This window comes from Filicampus tigris, chromosome 16 (assembly GCF_054856515.1).
Source record: "Filicampus tigris isolate MCC_2025a chromosome 16, RoL_Ftig_1.0, whole genome shotgun sequence".
Taxonomy (NCBI): Eukaryota; Metazoa; Chordata; class Actinopteri; order Syngnathiformes; family Syngnathidae; genus Filicampus; species Filicampus tigris.
This window is the reverse complement of record NC_141232.1, coordinates 2,916,924-2,943,107: the sequence shown is the minus strand read 5'-3', so window position 1 is coordinate 2,943,107 and position 26,184 is coordinate 2,916,924. Positions and strand designations below refer to the sequence as shown.

Sequence of the window (26,184 nt, the reverse complement as noted above, 5' to 3'; positions counted from 1 at the left end):
TTCAATAAAGACTTCTTTTTTTCTACTTTGCTTTCTGATTTATCTATTTTAAACCCTTTGACAAAATAAAATGAGACAAGAGGCAATGCAATTAGAGGAGGCTGCAAATATACTTTAATGGTCTTCGGTGTTTGAATCCAAACGTGTCACAAAGTGTCTGGCAAGTGCGCAACTCTCAAAACTCACAACAACACGTGTCAAGAAATATTTCAAATGTGTTCGGTCAAAAGCACTCGTGAGCAAAGCTCGTGTTTACATGGCAAAACGAGTGTTTTCGGGGCCAAGTACGACAGTTTGGTGTCAAAATAGAACTTTTGGTTGCATTTTCTTGGACAAATATTGCACTTTGGTGGCGCCAAATATACACTGGCAGAGCTAGAGGTTGGGCCGCAGGGGCACTAGTCCACCCGAAATATGCTTGGACCCCCCCAGGTGCCAGACCAAATAAATGAGTTTTGGGTATTTAAAAAAAAAATTTTCTCCCCAACATTTCCCCCCCCCGTTCCCCATAGGGACCATATAATGAATTTCTATCCGCGTTTACTGAAAATGTTTTGAAGTTTGTACTTTTTGTTGTTGTTGTTGTTGTTGTATGGACTCCCTTGAGATATCTTTGACATTGAATTTTGCTGTACCGATCTTGCACTTTTGTGTCCAAATATTCAATGCTTTGTCCAATAATAGCATTTGGTGGGACAAGCTACAGTATTTGTTGCTCTTTGTGGTCAAATATTCAAATTTTCTAGCTAAAATATAACACAAGAAATATATGTAACCCTATCTAATTCCGACCTATGTTGCACGATTTGCCTCTACTTATGTTTTGAGTGTTTTGACAGGTGAAGTGCATGTCAAAGCAACAGGTGGCGCCCTAACTTGGGTTGGTTACTCATCGGGGGGGCATTGGTGGAGCTCCTCTTGGGAGGCCTCCGGCGGGGAGCTTCGTGCGGCGGGAGACGGCGAGCGAGCTTTCTCCTCCTCCTCGTCTTCCTCGGGGATCTCCACCGAGTTCTCCACGATCGTGCTCCTGCTGCGGCCGACGTTTCCTCCCGTCAGCGCTCCCAAGCTCCTGATGGAAGCTCCGCCGAGGCCGCCGCCGCCGCCGCTACGAGGGCTGGGGCCGCCGAAACTGGCCTCGCCGCCACGCCTGTGGAAGACAAACCGGAGGAAGGTTTCCATGAAGAAGAGTGACAAGCAGGAGGTTTGGAGTGCTGACATCTGGAGGAAATGGTAAGTGGAAATGAAATGGATGACTTTTCTAGAAAAGATATAACTTGAATATGTACAGTGTTCTCAGAAATCTAAAAGTTTCAGAAATGGGACTATTGGTCTACGTCCAGAAAGATTTTTTTTGAGAAAATATACAACTTATTTAAGCATATATACTTGCGTACCGAATATACGACTTGGAAGAAAGCTTTCTTTTCTAGAACATTTATGGCTTTTTAAACTTTTCTCAAGATAGAACTTAAAAATAAAACTTCTTTATGGAATGTCTTTAAAAAAATAAAACTTTTTAAAAAACGTTTTTCATAGAAAGCTTTACCAGAGAATGTTCAGAGAAACCTTTTTTAATATGACTTGGAGATATAGAGAATATGACTTCAAAAAGTGAAATTTTCCGAAAATGTTTTTAATGACTTTACTACTCAATATACAACTTCCCCCAAAATATGCACTACTTTTGTTTTGTTCAACTTTTTTCCAACTTTCAAAAAAAAAACAAAAAACATTGCATCACAATTGGTTTATAGAAAATAGTTTTGGGGGGAAATATTAATTATTACTTTTAAAAATATAAAATATTAAGTCGTAGTTTTAATAAACTGGATTTTTTTTTTCCACAAATACATTTTTTTTCCCCTCCCAAATATGAGTTGTTGTCAGAAATACAATGACCTTTGTCCAAAATCTACAACTTTTTTTCTCAACAAGCTACCGGTACGTTTTTCTCGATATGTCCAACTTGTAAGACTCGAACGTATATGCTTGCTTATGTACAGAAAACGGTAATAGCCTTCCTCCCCAATGTTGATTGTCAATGTTTTCCCTTATCCTACTTATCTAAGCGTGCCTTCACATTCATTTTTTTCCTACATGCGTCGCTGCCGCGTGTCACCTGAGTTTGCTCTTGAGCGCCGCGACCTCCCTGCCCAGGGCGTCGTTGGCCTCGGCCGCCTCGTCCAGCTCCCTCTGCAGCTTCCTGCGGGCGGCGGCCATGCGCTGCGCCTCCTCCTCCGCCTCGTCCAGCTGATGCTTCAGCTGCTTCACGCGCACGTTGCTCTTCTCGGCCTGCGCGCGACACAAACCGCGCCGGCACCATCTCGTCAGCGAGCGCCGCTCGCGTGTTGCCTTCGGGGGCCCCCCCCGTGCGCGCTCACCTGATCTTTGAACTGCAGCGCCTGCTTCCTCTCGTCCTCCATCTGTGCGCTCAAGTCCTTCAGCTTCTTCTCCTTCTGACGCAGGTTCTTGGTGGCGGCCTGACGCTCCCTACAAGCATCCTCTTCATCAGTACTATCGGCCGCTACTCTCAAATTACGTCAAATGCATCACGCTAGAATTGGAATGATTGGTATCATATCGAAAAGGGAGTGAACGAAATTGAATCGCATCGCTCGTCCTCTTTTTACCTGCTCTCCGCCTCCATCTGCTCCTCCAGCTCCCTCACTTTGTTCTCCAGGGCGCCGACGGACGATTTGAGCTTGGTTCGGCCCTGGCCTTCCATCTCCTGAACTTTGGCCTTCAGCTCCCGGTTCTGCTTGTCCAGCTGCTGCCTGGCCGCCTCCTTGGCCTGCGACGACGCTCGCTCCGACGTCAACTCGGCGCTCAGCTGCTCCACCTGCACGCCCAAGGTAGAAAATGAGGAAAGTCCCTTCTGTTTCCTACAAATTTTTGACACTAGTGTGCGAAGCGCGGCAGTCAAGGTGGTCATCACCAGCTCTATCAAGCTAACAGCAATGGAACAAAAACAGGAAGTATAGGAAGCTACCAAATAAACCCAGTTGCTAGTCAAACTGACCCATCACACAACATCCAAGTCCTTGTTTGAAAATAAAACCTGGGGAAGCCTGCGAGCAAGCCGACAGCAATTCAACAAAAACAGGAAGTAGGAAACCACCAGAATAAATAGTCAAATCAAAAGTCTTTTGTGCACAAAAAAATGAGCTGTATCAAACCAATGGAAATCGAATTCACAATTTCCAAACTGTCCGCATCCACTTTGTTAGTGTAATGAGCGCGCCTAAGCAGAAAGCCATTTTGGACGACAGAAGGTACAAAAAATTGTCCTGACAAAGAATTCTCCAGACGCTACCTGCTGCTGGCTCTTCCTCAGACGCTCGTTGAGGTTGATCATGTTGCTCTGCTCCTCCTCCAGTTCTTCCTCCAGGTGGCTGATCTTGGCGTCGAGGCGGCGCTTCTCATCAGACAGCAGGGTCCTGAAACACGCGTTCAACAACTAGCCGTGCGCACATCGGACAATATAAGCTCGAAAGCCATCGTCGTGACTTCTAAAAAGGGGAAGGATGGGAAGGTGCGCTCACTTTCCGGAGGAGTTACTGGCGAGCTCCTCGGCCAGCTCATCCCTCTCCGCCTCCGTCTGCTTTCGAGCTCGCTCGGCCGCCGCCAGCAACTGAACCGCATGAGTCCAGTTAGAATGCTTGATTTGACTTCAATCATTTGTTAAATCACAGACAAGAAGTGTTCCCGCTGTAATTTCGGAAAAGCGATGAGCATTTCCCTTATAAGGACATTCCGTAGTGGAATGAATCGTTTCTTACTGTATCATAATTGGAATGTATCGTATTGTCACTGGAATGAATCGTATCCCATCGAAATTTCTTGAATCTTATCAACATTGGAATGAGTCATATTGTAACTGGCATGAATCGAACCGGAAGAGGAATAATCGTTTCACAACTGAATGAATCATACCGTATTATAATCGGAATGAATCGCATTGCATTATAATCGGATGCCTTGAATAATAACTAGAATCAGTCGAATCGTATCGGAATAGGAGTAAATCGTATTGAGCCATATGTGTAATGAATTGCATGTATGGCATCATAATAGGATTGAATCGTGTCGGAATTGGAACGTATGGTATAAGGGTGGTAATGAATCCCCCGGAATCGTATCGGAATTGGAACGAATGCTGTTGTTGTAGGATCAAAGAGAAGATGGCCAGCAGCAGTTCGTCGTGCGTGAAAAATGACGCGCAAAGTACACGGCGGGCCTTGCGGATGGTGAGCCTCACTCCCGCCGCACCTCGTGTAGCTGCACCACGTCAGCCTCCGTGACTTTGGATTTGCGCTCGGCCTCCCTGGCGGCGGCGAGGACCTCCTTCTGGGCGGCGCGAGAGTCCTCAAGCTCCCGTTGGAGATCCTTCACCTGGCCCTAAAGGGGCGCAAGTCGCCGACGCGGTCAGCAGGGGCGGAGACAAGGTGAGAAACCTGACGGGAATCTCGGGCCAACTGGCCTGGATCTTGCGCAGCTGCTTGAGCGCCTCGTCGCGCGCCCTGTTGGTGGTCTCCAGCTGGTCCTCCGTGTCCTTCAGTTCGCCTTCCAGCTTCTTCTTGCCGGCAGACGCCTGAGTGCGCTGCTTCTTCTCCTCCTCCAGCTCTGACTCCATCTCGCGCACCTGACCAAAATTGCACAAAAATCCAAATTCCTATTTTGATCCCTACAAAAATCACGTTTGCGCTTTTGATCAATTTTTGTCTGATCCATTTTTTTTTTTTTTTCTCACAACAATCGTCCAGACAAGTCAAGCAAATGAATGGCTCCACCTGCTTGAGCAGCTGCTTCCTCTTCTCCTCGCCGGCCTCCTCGCGGGCCTGCAGGTCCCTTTCGTGCTGGGCTTTGAGGGCCTGGCTGTTGACCTCCAGACGCAGCTTGGCGTCGTCAGCCACCTGCAGCTCGTCCTCCAGTTCCTCCATGTGGGCTTTCATCTCCTCCACCACGGCCTCGAGGCCACGCTTGGCCTTCTCCAAGTCGTGGACCTGAAGGTCCCAAAAAAATGGTCACCAGTGTTTTTCAAACTTAGTGTGCCGCGAGACATTGTCAGGTGTGCCGTGGGAAATGATCTCATTTGTGCGGTCTAGCACCTGGCAGCGTACTCATGTAGTTACTACGTTGTAGTACTCTTCTATACCAGCAGGTGGCAGCAGCAGGTAGCTAATTGTCTTTGTTTAGAGACAAGCGAGTCAGCCAAACAGGCCCATGTTTCACACTGAGTAAGTATCAATATGAAACGTTATAAAATACTTTTTTCTTTCTAATTCCTATTCAAGACGCTATAATATAACGTCATTCTTCAATGTTAAAACATGCTTATTCAAACAATATAACACTTCTATTGTTAAAATAAGCTTTTTCTTTTTCACAATTTCAACTGGTGGTTTGCCGCGGGATTTTTTTCAATGAAATAAATGTGCCTCGACTGAAAAAGTTTGAAAAACACTGCTCTAGACCATGTGCCCTTGTGTTGAAAAAGTTTGAAAAACACTGCTCTAGACCATGTGCCCTTGTGTTGACTTACGCTCCGTCCCACGTCGTCTTTGGAGCTGATGAGGTCCTCCATCTCAGCTCGGAGGCTTTTGGTGGTCTTTTCCGCATCCTCCAGAGCGTCGCGGTTCTCCTCCAGCGCTCTGGACAGAGCCAATACTTTGGTCTCCTTCTCCCTCGCGTCCGCCTCGGCTCGATCTCGCTCCTCGGCAAACTTGCAGGACACCGCTCGTTCCTCGGCCAGCATCTGAAGAACATTGCCAAAGACGAGATGTCAAGTTAAATAATACGAGGGCAGAGTTAAGTGGGGGGCAGGTTATGGAGGGACTAGCCAGTGTAGGGTCTTGATTAGGGGGGTGATGTGTTCCAAGTAGGGAACTCTGGTATTGGCAGCGGAGTTCTGGAGCGTGCTGGGATCTGAACATTTTGAGTTGGACAAATTAAGATCAACCACAGAAATATCATCCTAACCAGGGAAGTGGTGTGGCTGAAAACAAATGGAAGCACGTCTTTCAAGGCGGTTGGTCCGGGAAATTGGATCAACAATCAAGAGTCCGGAATCCACTAGTCTTAGTATATTTAAGCAGGTATTTGGAAAGTCCAGAAGGTGCCACTGGATCTCTAAACCCACAATATCACCACAAGCTCACCTGGTCAAACTTCTTCTGCTTCTTTTCCAGGTTGGAGACGAGCTGCCTCTGTCCGTCCAGGTCCATGAGGACGTCCTCCAGCTCCTGCTGCATTCTACTGCGGCTCTTGTCCAGCTTGTCGTAGGCGGAGGCCTTCTCCTCGTATTCGTTGTTGGCCGCCTCCAGGTCTCGCAGCAGACGCTTCTTTCCTTCCTCCAGCATCTCCACCGAGCCCAGGGACTCATCCAGCTTCTTTTTGCAGTCAGATAGCTGATGGTAGGCAGCAGAAGTGGTCATACGTCAAAAGCCAACTCTGTCACAGTGTTTATTGGCCACTTTGCACTCAGGATCTGTATTTGCGTAAATGAAATTTGCTGAGACTTTTATTCCTGACCTGCATGTTGAGGCTGGACACCTGCCTCTCCAAGACCCTCTTGGCCTCGCTTTCCTCCTCCAGCTGCTCCGTCAAATTGATCCGGTCTTCCTCCATCTGCCGCAGACGACCCACCACGTTCAGCTTCTGACGCGTCTCCTCGGCCAGCAGCTCCTGCAGGGTCACCATCGTCAAAAAACAGGTTGGAATCAACGACAATTTATTTCGTTTTGGTTTAGCCAGTTTGTTGTCTGTTAGCTTATACACATTATTTTGGTTTGGTTATTTCAATTGTGTTGTAAACAAAGAGGGATACCTGATTAGATTACGTAAAGGCACACTTTACGACAACTAAACAGTGCTAACTTAGCTATGTGTTAGCTGCCTGTTGTTCATTTTGGTTTATTCATTTCCAGTTAAGCAGCATTGCAAAAACTAGCTGTCTTTTAGCTATCTTAGTTTTATGGACGAGGATAAGCGGTGAAGAGATTGGATAGATGGATATTTTCAACTACTACTAACAAAAATAAAGTAAGCTAAGTAATGCTTTTGAAGTAAACTAAAGAGCTTTAGCTAAATAATGAGAAACTTACCTGCTTGTTAGCTATATTTAATTTTTTTAGGTCTTTTATTTAGAATTAAGAGGTGTTGTTGCTAACCTAGCTGCCTCTTAGCTTATGTCTTAGCTAGCTTTAGTCCATTTAGTTCTTTGTATTTTCAGCTAGACTACACTTTGTTAAAGTGAAATACACGCTGCTCAGTAGCCTATGAGCTATTAGTTTTTATTTTCAATAATGCTCGACTGCTTGCCATTTGACATGAGTGTCGTTCACCTGAGTGTCTTGGAGCTGCGAGGACAGCCCGGAAACATCTTTACTCAGCTTGATGTTCTTCCCCTCAGCTTCGTTCAGAAGACTGCTCATGTTTTCCAGCTCCAACTTGTAAGACCACAAAACACAAGAAGACCGCCGTCATGTAAACCGTTCTGCTTTGGTCCCGAGCCCTCGTGAATAGTGAGGGTTGACTGTATGGCCGTCCATTCTGACATACGGTCATCTTGGAGACTTTCTCCCCGAGTTCGTTCCTCTGCCTCTCGCTCTCGTTGAAGCGAGCGTTGACGTCGTTTAGCTGAGCGTCCACCTTCTTCTTCTTGTGCTCCACGTCCTGCTTGGAGGCAGCCAAGGAGCGCAAGTCGGCAGTTAGCTCCGAAGACTCCTTCTCCAGGGCCTGCTTGGATTTCTCCAGACCTGCTCGGACCTGAGGGAGGCCATTTCACACCATTTATGACAATGCACGAACTTCCTGACTGATTTGTGTGGCACAACTGTGGCGGCAGGTGTTTACTCTCTTGGCCTGTTCCAGCTGCTCGGAGAGTTCCTCCACCGCCTGGCCGTGCTTCTGCCTCAGGTCTTGGATTTGGGCCTCGTGACTGCGGCCTTCCTCCTCAATGGCTTTCTTCAGCATGGCCACCTCCTGCTCACGCTTTGCCCTGATAGACCACAAAATCCTGGAGTTAAAATGGTCTAGCCTACGAAAACCCTCATAAGTCTTGAAGAACTCAACTCAACTCAACTCAACTTTATTCATAGAGCACTTTAAAAACTATCATTGCTGCATATAAAGTGCTAAATCCACTCTGGGGTATAATCTGGATTATCTGAAACACCAGAGACTGACCGTAGCTCTTGCTGTGCTGCAGTGGTGTCCAGGCTGTCCTCCAGCTCTGAGCGCAGGGCGTTGAGCTCATCCCCAAGGTCCCGCCTGGCCGCCTCCACTTTGGCCCGGGCCCCCCTCTCGGCCTCCAGGTCCTCCTGGAGCTCGGACAGCAAGGTCTCCAGCTCCCGAACCTTTTTGACTGCCAGGCCGCGCTGGTTGGTCTCCTCGTCCAAACTGCGCGAGACCATAACATTTGCGTCGGATTGCCAGGTAAGATGAACTAGACTTGCTGCCTTTATACCACAAGGCTTGTCAAAGTTCTGGGGTTCAGGGATACAATTTCTCCAAGAACCCCGTCAAAATGCTAACGCCAAGTGAACATACAGTAACTATTATTTAGTCCTTAATGTTGCAGCAGGAATTAATAAATTGCCTATTTTCCAGGCGGAAAAAAACTTGAGAAGTTTCAACGTTGTGAGAATGTTTTTTTTTTTTTCATGGAAAAAAATCTCTCCAATAACAAAAATATGTTTTTGCAGTAAAACTTTGTAATTTTATATTTTTTGTGTAATCTTAGAAGAAATTTCAAATCTTTAATATTAAAATTGAGGATTAATGAAGGAATCAAGTTTTTTTTTTTTTTAAGTATTTTTTTCTGAGAAAGACATATCTCTCTCTTTTCTAATTCATTCATGTCGGATTGGGATGGATCCCTGCCACTAATCTAGAGAAATCTAAAAAATCTAGAAAATTTGCTACCCCCCCCCAAAATGTTTATAATTGCCTTCTGATCCCACAAGATGGTGGAAAAGCACTACTTTTATATTGAACAAGGCTTGGCCTGACCACAAAAACAATGTGTAGTTTGGATAGTAGTTAGTTCGTTGAAAACGGATGATAAATTCGAATAAAAAATATAAAATAAAAAAAAATTCAAAAATCAATGAATTTGTGAGTCGGGAATCACAATTATGCTGTGGAAGACTAAAGTTCTCCAAAAATATTATTATGTTTGGTATGAGCCGAAGGTTGCAACAAAAATGTTAATGCTTAATTAGTGCGTCGGTCTCAATACATAAAATAGGTATGCACTTGTTCCAACGTCACAACATAATTTAGTGCAAATTATTTAGCATAATCCCAATTTATGGTTTACGGAACCCAGTTTGAAAATAACCGTCTTACCGGGCCTGTGTGGCCTGCAGCTCGTCCTCCTTGGCGGCCAGCTGCGCTCGGAGCTCGGCTAGTTGCGCCTGGAGGTCGGCCAGCTGCTCGTGGAGCTCGGCCAGCTCGGCCTCCAACTTCCTCTTGGCCTTCTCCATGTCCAGGCGACCCTTCTCCTCCTTCTTGTAACGCACTGGACACCAGAGAGGAAGGACACATTTGAACACAGTCGTTGGAGAAAAATGTGCGCTTCTGGCGACTGACCCTCCAAGTCGGAGATCATAGACTCGTGTTTGGCCTTCAGCTTGGTTAAGTTCTTTGACTTCTCTTCCTCCTCGGCCAGGTTGGAGTTCAGATCGGCCACCCTCTCCTCCAGAAGCTTTCGCTCCTACGAAGGGTCTGTTTTTAAGAATGTACCTCACAATGGTAAGACAAAAGGCCTCCTACCTTCTGCAGTTTGTCGTTCTGGTCCTCCATGAGCAGAACGTCCTCCTCCAGTTTCTTCACCTTTCCCTCCACGGCAACCTTCTCCAGCTGCAGCTTTTGACGAGCGTCTTCTTCTTCCACCAAGTGGGCTTCCATGCTCTGCGTTTAAAAAAAAAAAAAACATGTTTAAAAAGTGGCAAAACACCTAATTCAACGAATATATACGGTACACAAGATGTATCAGAAAAATAATGGATAATAAGAATATAAAAACAATAATACAATAGATGAAGCAAATAAGTAAATAAGAATTGTATAAATGTATTTCTATGTTTATAACTTGTTGGGTTGAATTGAATTGAAAACCGCTCCATAGGTGAATTATGAGGTATGTAAATTCCTCACTTGACTCACTGCTCTGTATTGAATATAAAATACTGAGTGATGTATTTGTGTGCGATAACCAACTTGCAGCTGCTGTTCCATGTCCTTCCTGTCTTGCAGCAGGGAGGCGCCGCGCTCCTCCTCCTCCTCCAGCCGGGCCTCCATGTCGTGCAGGACCTCCTCCAGCTCTTGCTTCTTGGCCTCCAGGCGCACCCTCATCTCCTCGGCCTCGGCGTACAGCTCCGTCTCGGCGTGGAGTTTGCTCTCCAGCTGGGCTCGTTCCTCCATCAGCTGCGCACCAAAAACACACTCATGCTCACGTGGAGACTTTAAAAAAACTTTTTTTTTTTTTTAGGTCTACCAAGTTTCATACCTGCGTGTGTTTCTGGGTGATGTCCTTGAGTTCCGTCTCCTTCTGGATCGCCACTTCTTTCGCCGCCTTGAGTTCCTCGTCCTTCTGGCCCATTTCCTCCTCTTGACGGGTGACCTGTAGCAGGGGCTTCACCTGGAGAAGAGCCCAAAAACTAACCCAAATGGCAGATTCCGTCCAAAGTCTAGAGGCAGCACCATTGTCTGCGCCAAATGACTTTTTGTAATATTGTTGCCCACACCCCCAAAGCAGATTAGCCAATCACAGCACAGAGCAGTCACGAGCCCAGATGAATATTACTCTGATTGTTCTGAAAAAAAAAACCTCTGTGGCAGACCACATTCAACGACATCAAAAATCAACAGGTGCATTTTTGTCTCCGCCCAGGTAAGACATGTACTTATATTACCTGCCAAATAATGGTAATTTGTTGTTAACTTGTTCATTGAAATGTAATGCTAAGCTAAAGAGGCTAGCTACAAATGTCACAAATGCCAATTTGCTGTTATAATTTGAATCCACTGGCACAATTTGACTGCTCCAAGGTAAGCAACATACTCATATAATCTGCCAAATACAGTAATGCTATGCTGCTGTTTGCGAGTCAAAATGGTAAGTGAAACTAAAGGGGCTGTATTCTCCTGGTTGCAACAGTTTTAGTTAATGACTCAACAGGCACCCCATTTTATTTACTCTGAGGTAGGCAACGCGCTTGTATTATGTGTAAAAAATAATGCTAAATTGCTGTTAGCTTGTTAACCAACATGCTAAAAACATAATGCTACTAACAACGTAAGCTAACCAGGTTCTCCTGGTTGGAACATTCTATGGACTGACCAAAAAGCCAACTCTTTGCTACTACTATAAAGCCTCGAAAGCTAATGAGGCTAGCAACATGTTGTTTGGAGAGAAATTTGTCGGTGAGCCTCAAACCTTGGTGAAGAGCCTCCACCACTGCCAATTCTTGAGTTTGAGGTAGCAAGCGCAGTTCCTCTGGATCACCTTCATGGCACTGAGTTGTTGCTGACGTTTGCTGAACGCCCTAAGAGACGAAAATAAAAACTTGATTAGGTACAGCCACAAACCGGCCATTGAGGAAAAACTACTTCAACTACTTGTGTGTGTGTGTGTCCTACTTGCGGGCCAGGAAGCCTCGCGCTTGCGCCTGGAAGGAGATGATGATCACGGTGAGCTTGAGGTCTCGCTCTTCCTCCAGCTGAGCCAACACCCCCGTCCTGAAGAACATTTTACTCTGGCCGATGCGATACAGGTTGGGGTCTAGGTCCAAATGCTTGACCTGGAAAACAACAATGTATAACATCATCTATACGCCAGGGCCAATAGGCAACGTGATGGACCATAAGGCCTTCACTCTTCCACTTGATTTGAAGATGGTTTTTTTCCTGCGTTGCTTCTTGTGACAAGGAATGATTGGTGAAAGTTGACCCGCATGTTTGCCAGCTTCCAATTTTGTATCATGGTGAGCTCATAGCGGGAAGCTTCCGATCAATCAATGTGGGGAAAACACAGTGTCAAAGGGGCTTTTCAGTTGTCAATATGAATCTTAATCTTACCATCAAGCAGCATGCCTGCTTCCCATCCATGAAGCCTTTCGGGATGGCGTTAGCCGCCAGGATTTCGTACCTGCGTGCGCACAGGAAAAACTCTTAAACACTTAAACAAGCACAACAACAAAAAAACAAGACGTAGAACAAGATGAACAAGGGCAACAAGAACAATCAAGAGCAAGAAAAGAACAAACCAAGAGCAATAAAAAGAAAAACAAGAAATACAACAGCAAGAACATGAAGAATAAAAGAACAAGAAGTCGAGGAAAGACATCTATACCTCTGCCTGAACTCCTGAAATACGATGCGGTTTGGAAATCCCTGCCTGCAGATCCTGATCCCCTCCAGCACACCGTTACACCTCAGCTGCTCCAGAACCAGGTTGGCATCCATCTTACCCGCCTGTGGCAGCACAAACACACAATCAGTGCCCGGTGTACGGTCGCACAGGTGTACACGTGTAAGGGTGTACTGGTGTACCCTCTTCTCGTGGTTGGGGATGATGCAGCGCACAAAATTAGGTTGCGTGTTGTGCAGCGTAGTCATCAGCTTCCCCAAGGACTCCTTGTATAGCTGGCCCACCGTACGAAACATTCCCTTCTTGGACTTGGTGGAGGTGGGCGCCGAGCTATCGGACATCTTGGCCATGGTCTCCAGGCCCACCACTCGATCCGCTGATGAGGGGAAAGAGACAGCGGGACGGAGTCAGATGCAAGGTCCAGGCTCCGGACTAAGAGCCGCAGAAGACCCACCGTCCTTCCACAGATCCTGGATGAAGTTGCTGGAGGAGTTACTGAGTAGGGCGGTCACGTTGTCGTTCAGGGGGTCCATGTTCTTGGTCAGCCAGCTGGCTGCGTTGTAGTCCACCTGGGAGGCAAAGGACAACACCATGTGTCAACAGACGTGGCAAGGAGACAACCTTCAGTGAGATGACCAGAGTTTCGCCTATTGCAAAGAAGTGCTAACTTGCTCAGGATCGTAGAACCCTAGCCAATGTCCTGTTGGTTTATTGTCACAAAGTTACCTTATGCCTTATTGTGTCAAGCTGGCTGATGCTCACCTTTCCAGCGTAGTGTGCAACAGTGAACATCAGCTTGTCTTTGTGCTGTTTGGGTTTGGAGAACTTGATGTGACTGGCGTGCGTGTTCAACAGCTTGTCCACGAAGGAGATGTCCGTGGCTTTGGGGAACCAGCACTCTTCATCCAGCAGGGCGAGGATGCCCGGCGGGTTGTTCTGTAACATCAGCGTATGCTTTCAAGGACAGAATATCACTTTTATGATGTGAGAAAAACCAAAACAAATGCTGTTCCCGACCCCCCTCTCGATGAGCTCGATGCAGGGCTGCAGGTCCAAGCCGAAATCGATGAAGTTCCACTCGATGCCCTCGCGCTTGTACTCCTCCTGCTCCAGGATGAACATGGTGTGATTGAAGAGCTGCTGCAGACGCTCATTGGTGTAGTTGATGCACAGCTGCTCAAATGAGTTGTCCTGGGAAAATTAGTGGAGAAAATACTTTGTAAGTCGACATACTGTGTTTGCCCCTAAATTTTCTGCTTGCACCGCTGAAGTTTCAGGTTAAGGGCCACTATGCTCCTCGTAAAAAAAAAAAAAAGTTAGTCTGAAGCCCTGTATTATGGTAACTTTCCATTAAGGTGATCAGTCACCTCGAAAATCTCAAATCCAGCGATGTCCAAGATCCCCAGGAAGGACGAAGACTGCCTCTTGCTTTTGTCCAGAGTCTTGTTGACTCGGGCCAGGATCCAGCGAAAGAGACGCTCGTACATGGCTTTAGCCAGCGCCTCCACTGCAAAGTCGGCCTGGTGAAAGGGAGAAGACGACGACAGGTTGCTTCTTTGAGTTCAGATGACAGCGTAATGTATCTTTGTGTCTGCTCTTGCGGGACTTCCCACCTGCTGCTTGGTCTGAGCCTTCTGAACCACTTCCCGGCCCACTTTAATCCTGGGCGTCAGGAAGGCCCTTGTGAAGTCAGTCACATTGATGCCTTGCAGGTGGCACACCTTCTGGGCAGCTGGTGCCAACATGGAAAGACAAGGAAGAGTTTTGCTTTTCTTGAGAATCTAAATGAGAGTCTGAGGTAGGTTTACCTGTGTTGTCCGGCATAGTGGCCTGCTCCGTGTTTCGCTCCTTCTCAAACTTGACGTTGCCCAGCTGGAGAACTGTGGAGACCACCTTCAACATCCCTGCAGAAGCAGGCCGCACAGATGCATTCAAAGTCAACACATCACCAAGACTAATAAACACCATCTGGCTCTCATAACCTGGACTTCTGTTTCTGAGTCACCAAGGCCAAAATCCCAAAGTACAGTTAGCTTTAAGGCTTGCTCAGTATAACCTGTGTAACACGTGGGTACTCCAAAGCTGCCATCTGGCATTTGCTATTCCTTGAACCTATGTTGGCTTTAATAAGGGATGGACACCAGTTGGATGTTTGTCTTGCTCAGTGGAACCTCAGGAACTGGTCCTAACATCCATCCTGATATGTTCAACAAATTTTTGGTCCACAAATCTTTGGCAGTTCCTTGTACATTCTTTAAGAGGGTACCTGAAGACATAAACCCTCATATCAAGGTCTACCAAAACCGTTTACCAATTTATTAAGAGTAGTTTGAAAGGCAAACCAGAATAGAGGGGAAATTGGAAAATAATTCTCATGAACTCAGTAACATCTGGAACTGGACTCCAAACAGAATAAAGTGACAGACTGCTGTGTAGATGAACTCGGCAGATATTAGGGTGTACCAATTCTCTCTTCCTCTGTGAAGCCCATGATCTCCATAGCCTCCAAAGTCTCCTCAAACAGCTCATCATCCTCGATGCCGGAAACCTCAACGTGTCCCGCCACTAGGAAGCGATAACTGCTGAAGCCCTCCAGAAGAAGCTCCTCTGAAACACAAATCAGTGCCAATGAAATCCAGCCTGATTTCTGATGTTCAACTGGATGATTGGCAACCCTCTACAGCCTGAAAAAGACTCCAGTTGACTTGCTTGTCTGCCCACCTTTCATTTTGTCCTTGGCTCCGGCCACCATGTAGTAGAAGATGTGGAAGGCTCGCTCTGTGTTAGCCTGACGGATACAACGAGACTTTTCCAGAAGGTCTGATCAGGTCAAGAAGAACTTAAGTGATGTTTAAAACAAAACAAAATCCCATTATTGTTCTCCTCTGTAAATTTTGTCAAAGGACGTCAAAGCACTACCAAGGACTATTAGGGCCATAATGGACTCGAAAGAAAAAAGAAAAAAAAAGAAGAGAAATGTAATCTTAGGAGAATAAAGTTCTTCCTTCGAAAAAGCCCCTGCCATTGCAGTTTTTAAAAAAAAATTGTAAATGTTTGCATTCAAGCTTGGCAGTATCTCCTTACTATTTAAGTTAAGCCCCGCCCCATTGCGCGATACCTTATATGTTGAAAATGTATATGCAAACAACAAGGATACACGTGTCAATGTTTGCGCCGACCAGATATCCGGTCACGTCGAAGTTGAGCTTGATGAACTTTCCCTGCGGACACAAGCGGGTCACATGACACCTTTAATTACTGAGGGAACTCCCCGTCAAATTTGTGGCGAGTGTCAACTTACGAACTGATTGACAATTTACAAATCGTGACGAGTTGTCGTTCTTGATGGTCTTGGCGTTGCCGAAGGCCTCCAGGATTGGGTTCGCCTGCAGCAGCTGCTTCTCCAGCTCCCCCTGCGGGCCGAGGCGAGATTTGCGTTAGCGTCTCTGTGGAAACGGGAACGTGGCGGTATCGTTGAAGTGATTTGATACTCACGTAAGCCAGCGATCCGGCGGCTTGTTGTTGCGTTTGCTGTTGTGCCGGCTGTGAAAAATAACAAAATAACATAAATGAAGGTGGAGCACCCCAGGGCTCTCTTCTTGATCCTTTGTTATTCTTGAAACTCACAGGATTTGCTTCCTTTTTGCCTTTGTGTGACGAGGCCACGACAGCCAGGTACTGGATCACCTTCTTGGTGTTTTCCGTCTTGCCCGCTCCCGACTCTCCACTAGACGTCAGCAGAGAGACATGCCGGTTAATCAATCAATCAATCACATTTTATTTATATAGCACTTTTCATACATAAAAATGCAACTCAAAGTGCTTTAAAACATTCAAAGCAAAACATAGAATTATCTTCAATCAAAAGAAAAGATAAATTATTTAAAAGTTGTTGAAAGCCAAACTAAAAAGGTGTGTCTTGAGCTTCCTCTTAAAAATATCAACAGTCTCTGCAGACCTGACGTCCTCTGGCAGGCTATTCCAAAGGTGAGGACCAAAACGGCTGAATGCAGCCTCGCCATGCATTTTGGTCCTCACCCTTGGAATAAATAAAAAGCCGGCGCCAGAGGACCTCAGGATCCGCGAGGGCTGGTAGTGTGTTTGTGTGTGGTGTTGCCTGCAGTGATTCTCAACTGGTGGGTCGGAACCCTAAAATGAGGCCAATCAGGGTGGGTTGCGGATAGATTGTTGAAAATTACAAAAGGCATAATCTTTAGAATAAAGTTTTATTTTTCAAGAGAGAATACATTTGTGCTTTTGGGGAGAGAAAGTCAGTCATTCAAGATTAGAGTTATTTTTTTTTTTATTACACGGGTAGGATTGTATTTTTTAAGAAATAAGTTGAAATCTTACATGATAAAATGTTACTACCTTTTCAAGAAATAATGTAAGTTTATGAGAATAAACTCATTAGAATAAAACCATATCATTTTGAGAAAAAAAGTTGAAACCTACTGAGAATAGTCATTTAAAAAAAAGCAACAATAGATTTAAAAAAAGATATATTGCTAGTATTAAGTATTTGTTTCGTGAATAAAGAAAAAAGGATTATAATCTTCACAGAGACCTTTTATGTTAACTATATGTAACTATATTCATATATTTTTTTCCAGAAATTGTTTTTGAAAAAAAAAAAAGTGAAAATTGATGGCCTTTATATTGGTGTGTGTGTGTGTAAAGGCGTCATGTGTTTTGAAAAACAAATTGGGTGTTATGACTTGTCTGGCAAAATGTGGGCGGTGGTACGACAGCAGTTGTAAAGCTCTGTTGGAGTTCTTCCCAAACTTTTGATTTTGATGTGGATACTTTGTCCGTGTTGGTTGCACTGTTGCTGCGTGCTTGTGTGCGACTCACGTGCAGAGGATGGACTGATCCTCGCGGTCTGCGCAGAGGGAAATCAAGCAGAACAGACCAAAGATGAGCCAGCAGAGATTAGCGGTCTAAAAATATGCGAACAACAACAACGCTGCGCTGGCACTGCTCCATGTAAGGCGATGATGGAGAGGAAAGGAAAGGAAAGGAAAGGAAAGGCGGCTGACCCTGCATCATGTTCCTGTAGGCGTTGTCGGTGATGGAGTAGATGTGCGGCGGCACCTCGTGGCGCTTTTTGCCCTTGTACATGTCGATGATCTTCTCCGAGTAGATGGGCAGCATCTTGTACGGGTTGACCACCACACAAAAGAGGCCCGAGTACGTCTGCGGTGCACAGAGACAACACGTCAAAACAGCCCCAAAATTCTCCACGCGGGCGATAAAGAACGCGGGGCCAAGCTTGGCAGAACGTGCTCATATAAGGACTTGGAGGGACGTCTTCACCTCGGCACAAGTGCGGACCTTCAACCTTATTAGACTTTGTGGAAAAAGGCAAACGTAAGCCTGTTGATCCTTCCGGAACAACAACAATCTTCCAAGGGCTGCACTCTTAAAGTCCCTTCAGGGTTCGTGAACAACAAGCGTGTATCTTTCTGAGATTAAAAAAAAAATCGAGTTATATTTTGAGGAAAATTCTTACAAGAATGAAGTTGTATTATTTTGAGTGACAAAGTCCTAATCTTAGAAGAATAGTTGTATTTCTTCAAAGGAAAATTGAATATAAAGAAATCATCTCTAGCAAAATGTAATTTTACAAGCATGAAGTTGATATTTTGAAAATTAGGATTTTGTTAACCCGTGGTCATTTCACAAAAAGAAAGTAATATTTTTTCCAAGAAAAAAAATTGAAATATTTTGAAAATAAGAGTGGTCATTTTCAAATACAAATTTTAAGAGAATGAATTTGTATTTTTTTCCAAGTCGTGAGAATTTTGAAAATAGTCTGATTATAATAAGAAAAAACGTTTTTATTTTGAGAATGGATTGTCGCTTCGCATTTTAAGTATCTTCAGCATGATTGAAATCGCTACTTCTTGCTCATTGGTTAATTTGTCATGTGATGTCTCCCCAGTTTCCACTTGGCTGCGGTGGCCCGTTGTCTCACAGCCAGCCCTCAGTCTCCTATGGAATCAAACCTGTCCTTGCCATGTAAGTGAACGGAGGAGACTCTCGCACTCCGCACAGATCTAATCGGACAAATGTAGACTCGTGCGTGCGGGCGATCGGTGATGCCTGCGAGTTTGCGTCTGACGTACATAGATGAGGCTGGAGAAGTATCTTTCTCGCAGGTTCTGCAGGACGGAGGCCTCGTTGAGGAAGGTGAGGGCGGCCATGTCCTCCACCTTGCTGAACTTGGGCGGGTTCATCTTCTGGATGTCCTCCTTGTTCACCGTGGCCTTGCGCCCGTTGGACAGCTCCACCAGCACCTGCAAGCAAACGCAATGCACGCGCGACAGTCAGCCGATTGCCACGCTCAAAGGACGCTTTGGCCAACAGTCGGCTCGTAGAAGCATCACCACAAAGGTACTGGAATGCCTTTAACAACAAGTAAAAGGACATATTTGGAGAGAAAATGTAGCAATCTGACCAAAATGAAGTCCCATTTTTTCAAGAGAAAAAAGTAGCAAACTCAATGAAACAGTTACAGTAAAAGAAAACATCTCTTTTTTTGGTTGATCAATATTATAAAGTATTTTAGCAAAATTAAGTCACATTACTCTTCAATCCCCAAGAAAATCATAAAAAACTAATAATTTTCAAGAAAATAAGTTTTGTTTTTTTCAAGAATAATGTGTAGAAATATTGCTTTATTTTGGGGGAGTAAAACATGCTCATATATCACAGTTTTATGACTTCTTTTCCTGAAAAAAAATCCCTCGTAAAATTCTTATCGTAAAATGGATCGGGGCGCTAATTTTCCCTGCTACGTTGACCGCGTCAATCAAAAGTGTGTAAAAGTGACATGAGCGTCAGTTGATAGTAAAATGAAGCAAAAAAAAGCCTCGGTCCGACCTCATCGCCCTTCTCCTCCTTGACGCTGGCGGCCTCAAAGCCTTCCTTCTCGGACGGCACCCACACCATCTTCTTGGCCGCCCAGTCGGCCTGCGCCACGCCGCTGTTGCGGAAGTCGTTCTGCAGGAACAGGAACTTGCTGTCGTCCGCTGCCGGGTCCGCCATGTCCACAACGTGCCCGTCAAAATGACCGCCGCAAGATGGATCGGATTCTGCTGCCCGGAATGGGGTCCGATTAGCGTCGGGCCTGAGGGGACACCAGCGCCACAACCTGAACCAACATGGAAAAACGTTCTTCCAGAAAGAGCGTCATATCCTTCGAAAGAAAAACTAGTCCTCTTTTGAAAATGAAGTCGTACTATTCAAGTAAAATGTAGAATATTTTTGTAGGTTTTGGTTTTTGTGGGGGGTAGTCTTAAAGTTACAAGAGAAAAGCTAGATTTTTCAAGAGACAAAAAAGTTCCGGTTTTACGAGACTTTTTTGTTTGTTTTTTGCAGAAAAGAGGCACACCTTTTATAGAATAACAATGCATTTAATTTGGAGAAAAAATATTATTTTTCCCTTGGTGGATTTTATTTTTTCCAGAAATACAGCAATATTTTCAAGATCTCATTTTTTTAAAATAAGAAAGCAGTAATCATCAGATTTGATGATTTTAAAAAAAAAATACATATTTGAGACCAAAAACGTTTTGGGAGAGTATGTTATATGAATAGTATTTTTTTTAACAAACATAAAGTTTAACATTTGATGTTAATGCTAAAGTTTCTTTTTTCTTTTCAAGAAAAAAGTCACATTTTTCAAGAGACTAATCTTGAGAGAGTAGAATCAAGTCACATTTTTACATTTCTGGCTTGCTAATGGAACAGCACAACAAAACCATAGAAAGTCTTTCAGATTTTTTTTTTTTTTTTTTTTTTTTTTTTTTTAAGTGAACCTTCAAAACGTGCCTAAATCGCGCATCCACTTCTATTTTAACTGTCAGGATTGTTGAATTTCTACGGCACGCTACTTACTGCCTTCCTCTGTAGAGGCCACAATGAGGCACTCTACGTTTTGACCTCCCGTTGCAGAGTCGCCAAAAAGCCAGTAAAATCACAGCCAGGATAACGCAGACGTGCCATGCCAGGATGCCCATGTTTGGCCGGCACTTTTTGCCTCCCGCTAGCCCGCCGTGGGCCGATGGGCACCTTGCGCCCGCTGCGCTACCTTATAAGGTGCAGCAGCCTCCGTGGCCAGCCAAGCTTGCCGTTTACACCAAAACGCTGACATCACATTTAAGGGCACCACAGAGTGACCAGCAGTGCCTGACGCGGACATTTTTATGGAATTCCTCTGAAGGGAAAAAAAAGTACATTTTCTCATAAAAGTCAATTAACACGTTTTTACAACCAGGATTTGAAAGGGATAAAGTCCTTTGGAGTTATCTAAAAGAGACGTAAAGGACTACATTTGCATTTCAAAAGTCACAGTTTATCTTAGAATCATCTGAAATCAGTTAATTGAGAAGAGACCTTTGAAGAAATATAAAGAGCAAAATGACACTCACTGTACTCAGGTCAGGTGGGCTCCTCGGGGCAGGATGAAGGATTGACGCCAAACAAGACGGAGAGCTCACGGCAGGTGGATGCCACTGATGAGGATGGGGAAGATGGGGAGGAACTTACTCTTCCTCCTCCTCCTCCTCGTCCTTCTCCTCCTCCTCCTCCTCCTCCTCCTCAAGCCTGAGCGTGACATCTGGGCCTGAAACGGGACCATCAGACCGACCTACTTAGTCCAAATTTGGTAGCAACGCAACAATTCAGCAATCAGGAAAGATAGTGAGTGGTCCAACGTTGGTGCTCAAGAGCCACATTTGATTTTCAATCTTAATAAGTACTATTATGGTTTTAATAACTTACACTCATAGAGTGCCTGCCCAAGGGACCCATTGATACTTGGGGAGGACAGTCAGGAAAGTCTGTAAAATACATTATTTTAGTAATAATAATAAAACTCATTCAACATTTTTTTTTCATTTTGTATATTTATTATATGTAGTTAATTAACAAAAAAATAAATAATTAGCAAGCTGCGTCACCTGTACGGGCTATTTGGCACACGTGATTGACTTCCGCCCAAATTGTGTTCAATTTGTTATTATAATTGACATTTATTAAATGAAGATATTAAAAAAAAAAAAGATTGACTTCCGCTTCAACTCGTGAACCAGGAAGTTACTTTGCGACGTCAAAAAATAAGGTGGGCTCGTGATCTTCCGGATTCTTTGTCGTTGCTATGACGACCATTCCAAACGACGCCCTGGGCAGCGAAGTTGCCATTAACTTGCAGCTGTCATGTCGGCGCCAACGGAGCGCAAACGCGACGTTTGCAACGACGTCCTGACCGTGTTCAGCGGCTCCTCTCCGGAGGACGTATCCCACGCCCGGCTGCTGTGGAGCTCCTTGTGCATGCCGATGCCGCTCGAGTCCCGCCTGGTGTCGGCGGACATCCCGCAGAGGTTGCCCTTGTCCCGGCCGGAGCGAAGTGGCCACACGGGGCCGCGCCGCGCCGAGACGCCCAACCTGAACGCCGCGCAGCCACGGGAGGATGAGCGACAGCGCTACCTGGCCATGGCGGCCCAGAGGAAGGAGACACTGGCCCTGCTTCGGCGCCAGAGGGAGCAGAGGATCCAGAAGGAGCTGCTCTCTTCGGCCTTCAAGCCCAGAACGCCCCGAGAAAAGGCGCCCAAAGACAAGACAAACGAGCTGGACATGGAAAAGGAGATGGTCAGGCTACTGGACTGAACGCCGCAGGTCAGGATACCCTGAACGAAACGTACGATACTTTTCTGCTGAAATACCTCGAGGACTTGAACGCACCATACCACACTCATGTCTCCAAGAATACACTACAATGAGTTCATGGACGCACCACCAACACTATTTTATTAGAATACCCAGATGCCCTGAAACTAAGCATCATATATGCCAACTTGGAGACCCTGAAAGCACCATCGGACACAAATCTACAGTATTGTGACCTGAATGCACCATCAGCATATAATACTAACGTATTAGAATACCAAAACGCCCTGAATGCACCATATGATAATATTGTCTGTCATAATATGGTTTTGTATAGCCCATAGGAACACCTGGAGGCACTAAACGCACCATAATATAAATGAACTACAGCAAAGGACATTTATACTTGGCTTTTACCACTCTAAAATACTTAAAAACCGAGATATGATCAATATAAAGACAAAATAGTGGCATGTGAAGCCCATAAACATTCAATTGAACTGCAAAGACAGATCACTTGCAGGTCTTTCATGGAAATTAAAAATGAGCCCTTAGAATGGAAATATTAGCAACTCTTTAGTGAATAGAATTGAAGTTTCAATGGAATTAATTAAAAAATGTTGCTCTGTAAAACAACACACTACTATATTATATATTATTATATTATATATTATTATATTATGACTGCTACCCCTGAATATGAAAATTAACCATGATACTTGATTTTTGACATCAATAAAGCTTTTTTTTTTTTTTCATGAACTCATGACGACAGCACTTGATTGCCTCACAATTTACTGTCAATGTGACTTCTTGTTTGTTGAAAGTAGTTTTAGAAACTTCTGGATTACATCATATTCAATAGTAGATTACAGTTTACAAGGAACGCTTCTGTTCTTGGCATGAGTCGACGTGACTTTGAACTTGTTGCCATAATAGGATAAGACGCGACTGACTTGACTGTTGACTCAAGCTCATCGGGCTTCCCGACTGCTTTAACGTTTCCAGCCCTGACTAAATCCTCAACCCAAAGTTGGCCAGGAGAAAGCGAAACAAAGCATTTGAGCCATTTTCCAAGTCCAGGCCGATTCTGCGGATAAGGAGACACTCACGTGAGGAGGAAAACGTCCAAATATGCCGCGAATTTCGACAACATGCTCACGTGACAATATGTACAATGGCCATTTGACTTATACATGATGCTGTGGTTTCTTAGGTTTTCGTTTTAGTTTGGGGTCGAGTAGTTTGTAGGTTTCCTCCCCAAAAATCATTTGTCATATTGTACCAACAGTTTGCTTTGAGCTGACCCTGTTAGCTTGGGTTTCAGGGGCTTTGCTGAAACTATTTTGGAATAGCCACCACTGGAAAAAAAACCGAAATGTCTAGCCCTTGTTTGATAATAATTGGACATAAGATTAGCAAACAGAAACAGAGTGAACAAGCATCAGGTAGCGGAGAGGATTCGGAAGCAATGTGGAATTAGAAACATTTCTGCTCGACAGGTATGTTTATAACTTTTGTATTTTTAATTGACTGAATGTAGCCTACAGCATATGTATTTCATGTCAGGTTAATTTTAGGCTAAATTTTGTGTATATACACAGTTCAAAAATTGATGTAAAAGCAACCATAATAATCCATCTAATACTGTAACTGGCACTAAACTCCCAAATTATGCCAATTTCCTCACATTTGTCACATATGTTCGCCCCTTTCACACGGTCTGTACAGATCCAAATTTTAACAAGTTTTCCCATGTTGTTGTTTTGTGTGAAAGGTACCGACTGCAAATGTCCGGCTTAAAGTTGACCCAGCAACTTTCCGGCTTCCGAGGTGGTCTCAGTGCCGTAACAAAGGCGGACCGACGGCTATGGACGATTATTCCTCAATGATGGCACAGAGGTGGGAAGTTGAGCACCTAGCACTGTTTTATGTTTTCAAGTTAGGGCTTAAGGTTAACTTTTTAAATGTAAGTTTTATACTACCGCTATTACTTGAAATATGAACAATACTTTGATCTATTCAAAACACAGCAATTGTGTCAAAAGTATTTGACAAGGATGGATGGAGCCACAAAAGCTTTTGTAATGTTGAAAGTTGACCATAAGAGGGTAGTAGTTGTTCACACAGCAGCACCAAGGCCACTGAATACCATTCAGTGAATAGAATATCCATATTTAATCATCTTCCTCACTTCTTTTGCGTTCCCTTTGGAAAAAAAGATATGAAATGCTGAGAAATATCCTTCCTATAATGCAATAATTATTCTCCTCTATTCATCGTGTTAAAGTGTCTTGAGTTCATTTCCGCACGTATTGATCATTAATTGATGAGGTAATGCTCCTGTGAGAGTAATTAATACAAATGAATGAAGAGAGCATCTTATGATGATGCAACACGACAGTAATAATCACACAGTCGAACGCGTCCCAAACTCTCAAAATTAGGGAAGGGTTCCCAATATTCAGATTTTAGTGGGACGGAAGAATCTCCCTCTGAATTTTCCCAACTCTCAAGAGTTGCCTATAAGAGAAGATTAGGGTCCAAATTAGGGTGTCAAGGCTGTGATGGGATCTTGAGAGTCACGACAGAGTTATGCTTTCAATCCTGGGTTGCGGTTTCAAGTGAGCGTTTCTAGCCAGGGTTGAAATTTCAAACAAGGGTAAGGCAAGGTCGTGTTGCTGCATTTATGAACACTTGTGCAGTCATGCTTTGGTCGTAGGGAAACAAATAAATAAAATCATTGCCGGCTAGTAAAGTGTGTCTGATGGTGGTGGCCATGTAAAGACTTTCCAAGAACAAGTGTCGTGGCGCACACTTTCAAGCGACCTTCACCAGCCTAGCCGCCATCTTGTTTGTGTTATAACCCACTTTGGAAAATTAGCTCAAAACGTTTGCTTCAAACCAAAATGGCTGACTTCCTGTTCAATTTTGGGCACTGGTCCTTGAGACTTCTTTGTGCGTTGCCTTTATCGTCCACAGTTTGTGCTAAAATTTTCAGGTGAGCAACTGCAGGAATGCTTCCTTTCCTGTCCACCCAATTTGGTGTGGATCTGTGAAACTGCCGTTGTGGGATATACATAATACAGTATATATATATATATATATCTATATATATTTAACTTTCCAGGGGGCGCTATTGACTTTAATAATAGACATGTCGACCCAATTTCGTGCAGGCCGGTGAATGTCGGGTGCACAGCCTCTGTTGGCTCTTCCATTTGTTGCACTTTTTATTGGAGTTGTAAAGCGCTTGCCGCCGCTTGCATCATCGCGACGGGAGCGCTGGGACGGCACTGAGAGCCCTGCAGGAAGCAGAACCCCCACAAAAATATAAAAGCCGAAAAAGTTGAGTCCACTCAAAGTTTGCTTTGGAGATGAAAAGTGAGCTGAATGACTGCAGAACTCTACACACACACACGCCCCCCCCCCCCCCCCCCACACACACACACACACAAATGATTGCCAGAATTCTTATGTATGTAATTTTTTTTTTTTTTTTTTACAGGTCACTCTGGCAGTCAAGTCATGTATTAACAATCTACGGATGACTTTCTACACAGAGTTAGAGTTTCAAATTTGGCTCTTAAAACAAAGTTAGGAATTCACACAAGATTATTATAGTTTCAAATAAATCTTGGAAGATGCGGCTTGGATTTTAACACAGAAATGGGGTGTCAAATTAGTGTTTCCATTCATGGGTAGGGTTTCAAGCCAGGATTGGGGTGTCACATTAGTGTTTCAAACCTGGAGTAAGGTTTCAAGCCTAGGTTAGCGTAAATTAGGTTTAATAAAATCCGTTTGCAATTTTTATGGAGGGTCGATGAGCTGTCGTGAAATAAGAAGGAAAAAACGTGAGATGGAAGCTTTCAAAGTTGTCTCGGGATTATTAAATCCTCCCGAAATCTCAGAGCCAATTTAATCCCGGCTGTTTACAATCTGCCAGCCTTACGTAACACACTCAAACACACACATACGCACACACTGCTCGCTTTAGTGGTTGGCGCTGCACATTTGCATTCATTTGTGTTGTCGTTGTTTTTTCAGATGATTTAACAAGGTCCGAGGGGGACTCGAATCATCGTTTTAGTGGCACTTTCTGCTCCCTCTTTACGGCGTCCGCGACAGTTTTGTGC

At 44.5% G+C, this 26,184-nt stretch overlaps 2 protein-coding genes and 1 long non-coding RNA gene across 5 annotated transcripts; 2 read left to right on the top strand and 1 right to left on the bottom strand.

Annotated features, from left to right (window-relative positions):
- Positions 1-91: 91 nt before the first annotated feature.
- Positions 92-20,568, bottom strand: LOC147134087 (myosin-11-like). 2 transcript variants are annotated; one of them, XM_086055085.1, is made up of 43 exons: positions 20,279-20,568; positions 19,262-19,508; positions 18,505-18,675; positions 17,416-17,572; positions 17,231-17,258; positions 16,004-16,103; positions 15,872-15,919; positions 15,697-15,789; positions 15,534-15,597; positions 15,098-15,196; positions 14,840-14,983; positions 14,185-14,280; positions 13,990-14,108; positions 13,744-13,896; positions 13,394-13,567; positions 13,139-13,312; positions 12,831-12,945; positions 12,559-12,752; positions 12,359-12,480; positions 12,085-12,154; positions 11,647-11,807; positions 11,444-11,552; positions 10,514-10,645; positions 10,225-10,431; positions 9,778-9,915; positions 9,595-9,718; positions 9,352-9,523; positions 8,188-8,400; positions 7,855-7,999; positions 7,561-7,767; positions 7,344-7,448; positions 6,532-6,684; positions 6,159-6,407; positions 5,543-5,755; positions 4,791-5,003; positions 4,481-4,642; positions 4,270-4,398; positions 3,543-3,631; positions 3,314-3,437; positions 2,631-2,839; positions 2,382-2,490; positions 2,120-2,292; positions 92-1,147 (listed from the first exon to the last, which is right to left on the bottom strand). In XM_086055085.1, exons 1-43 carry the CDS (start codon positions 20,398-20,400, stop codon positions 886-888), a joined length of 6,288 nt encoding a protein of 2,095 aa, XP_085911211.1. In that variant the 5' UTR covers positions 20,401-20,568; the 3' UTR covers positions 92-885. The 2 variants fall into 2 exon arrangements, with proteins under 2 accessions (XP_085911211.1, XP_085911210.1); XM_086055084.1 differs by lacking the exons at positions 15,872-15,919; positions 16,004-16,103; positions 17,231-17,258; ... (2 more) ...; positions 19,262-19,508; positions 20,279-20,568 and having other exon boundaries at positions 15,678-15,732.
- LOC147134088 (uncharacterized) lies at positions 6,621-19,996 on the top strand. The gene is made up of 6 exons (XR_015090074.1): positions 6,621-6,712; positions 8,210-8,436; positions 9,674-10,897; positions 18,321-18,397; positions 18,538-18,772; positions 19,302-19,996. It is a non-coding gene; the product is annotated as an uncharacterized LOC147134088 (long non-coding RNA).
- On the top strand, positions 20,189-25,382 carry hoatz (HOATZ cilia and flagella associated protein). 2 transcript variants are annotated; one of them, XM_086055100.1, is made up of 2 exons: positions 20,189-22,057; positions 23,826-25,382. In XM_086055100.1, exon 1 carries the CDS (start codon positions 21,599-21,601, stop codon positions 22,046-22,048), a length of 450 nt encoding a protein of 149 aa, XP_085911226.1. In that variant the 5' UTR covers positions 20,189-21,598; the 3' UTR covers positions 22,049-22,057; positions 23,826-25,382. The 2 variants fall into 2 exon arrangements, 1 of the variants encoding a protein (XP_085911226.1); XR_015090071.1 differs by lacking the exon at positions 20,189-22,057 and adding an exon at positions 23,503-23,550.
- The last annotated feature ends 802 nt before the right edge of the window (positions 25,383-26,184 follow it).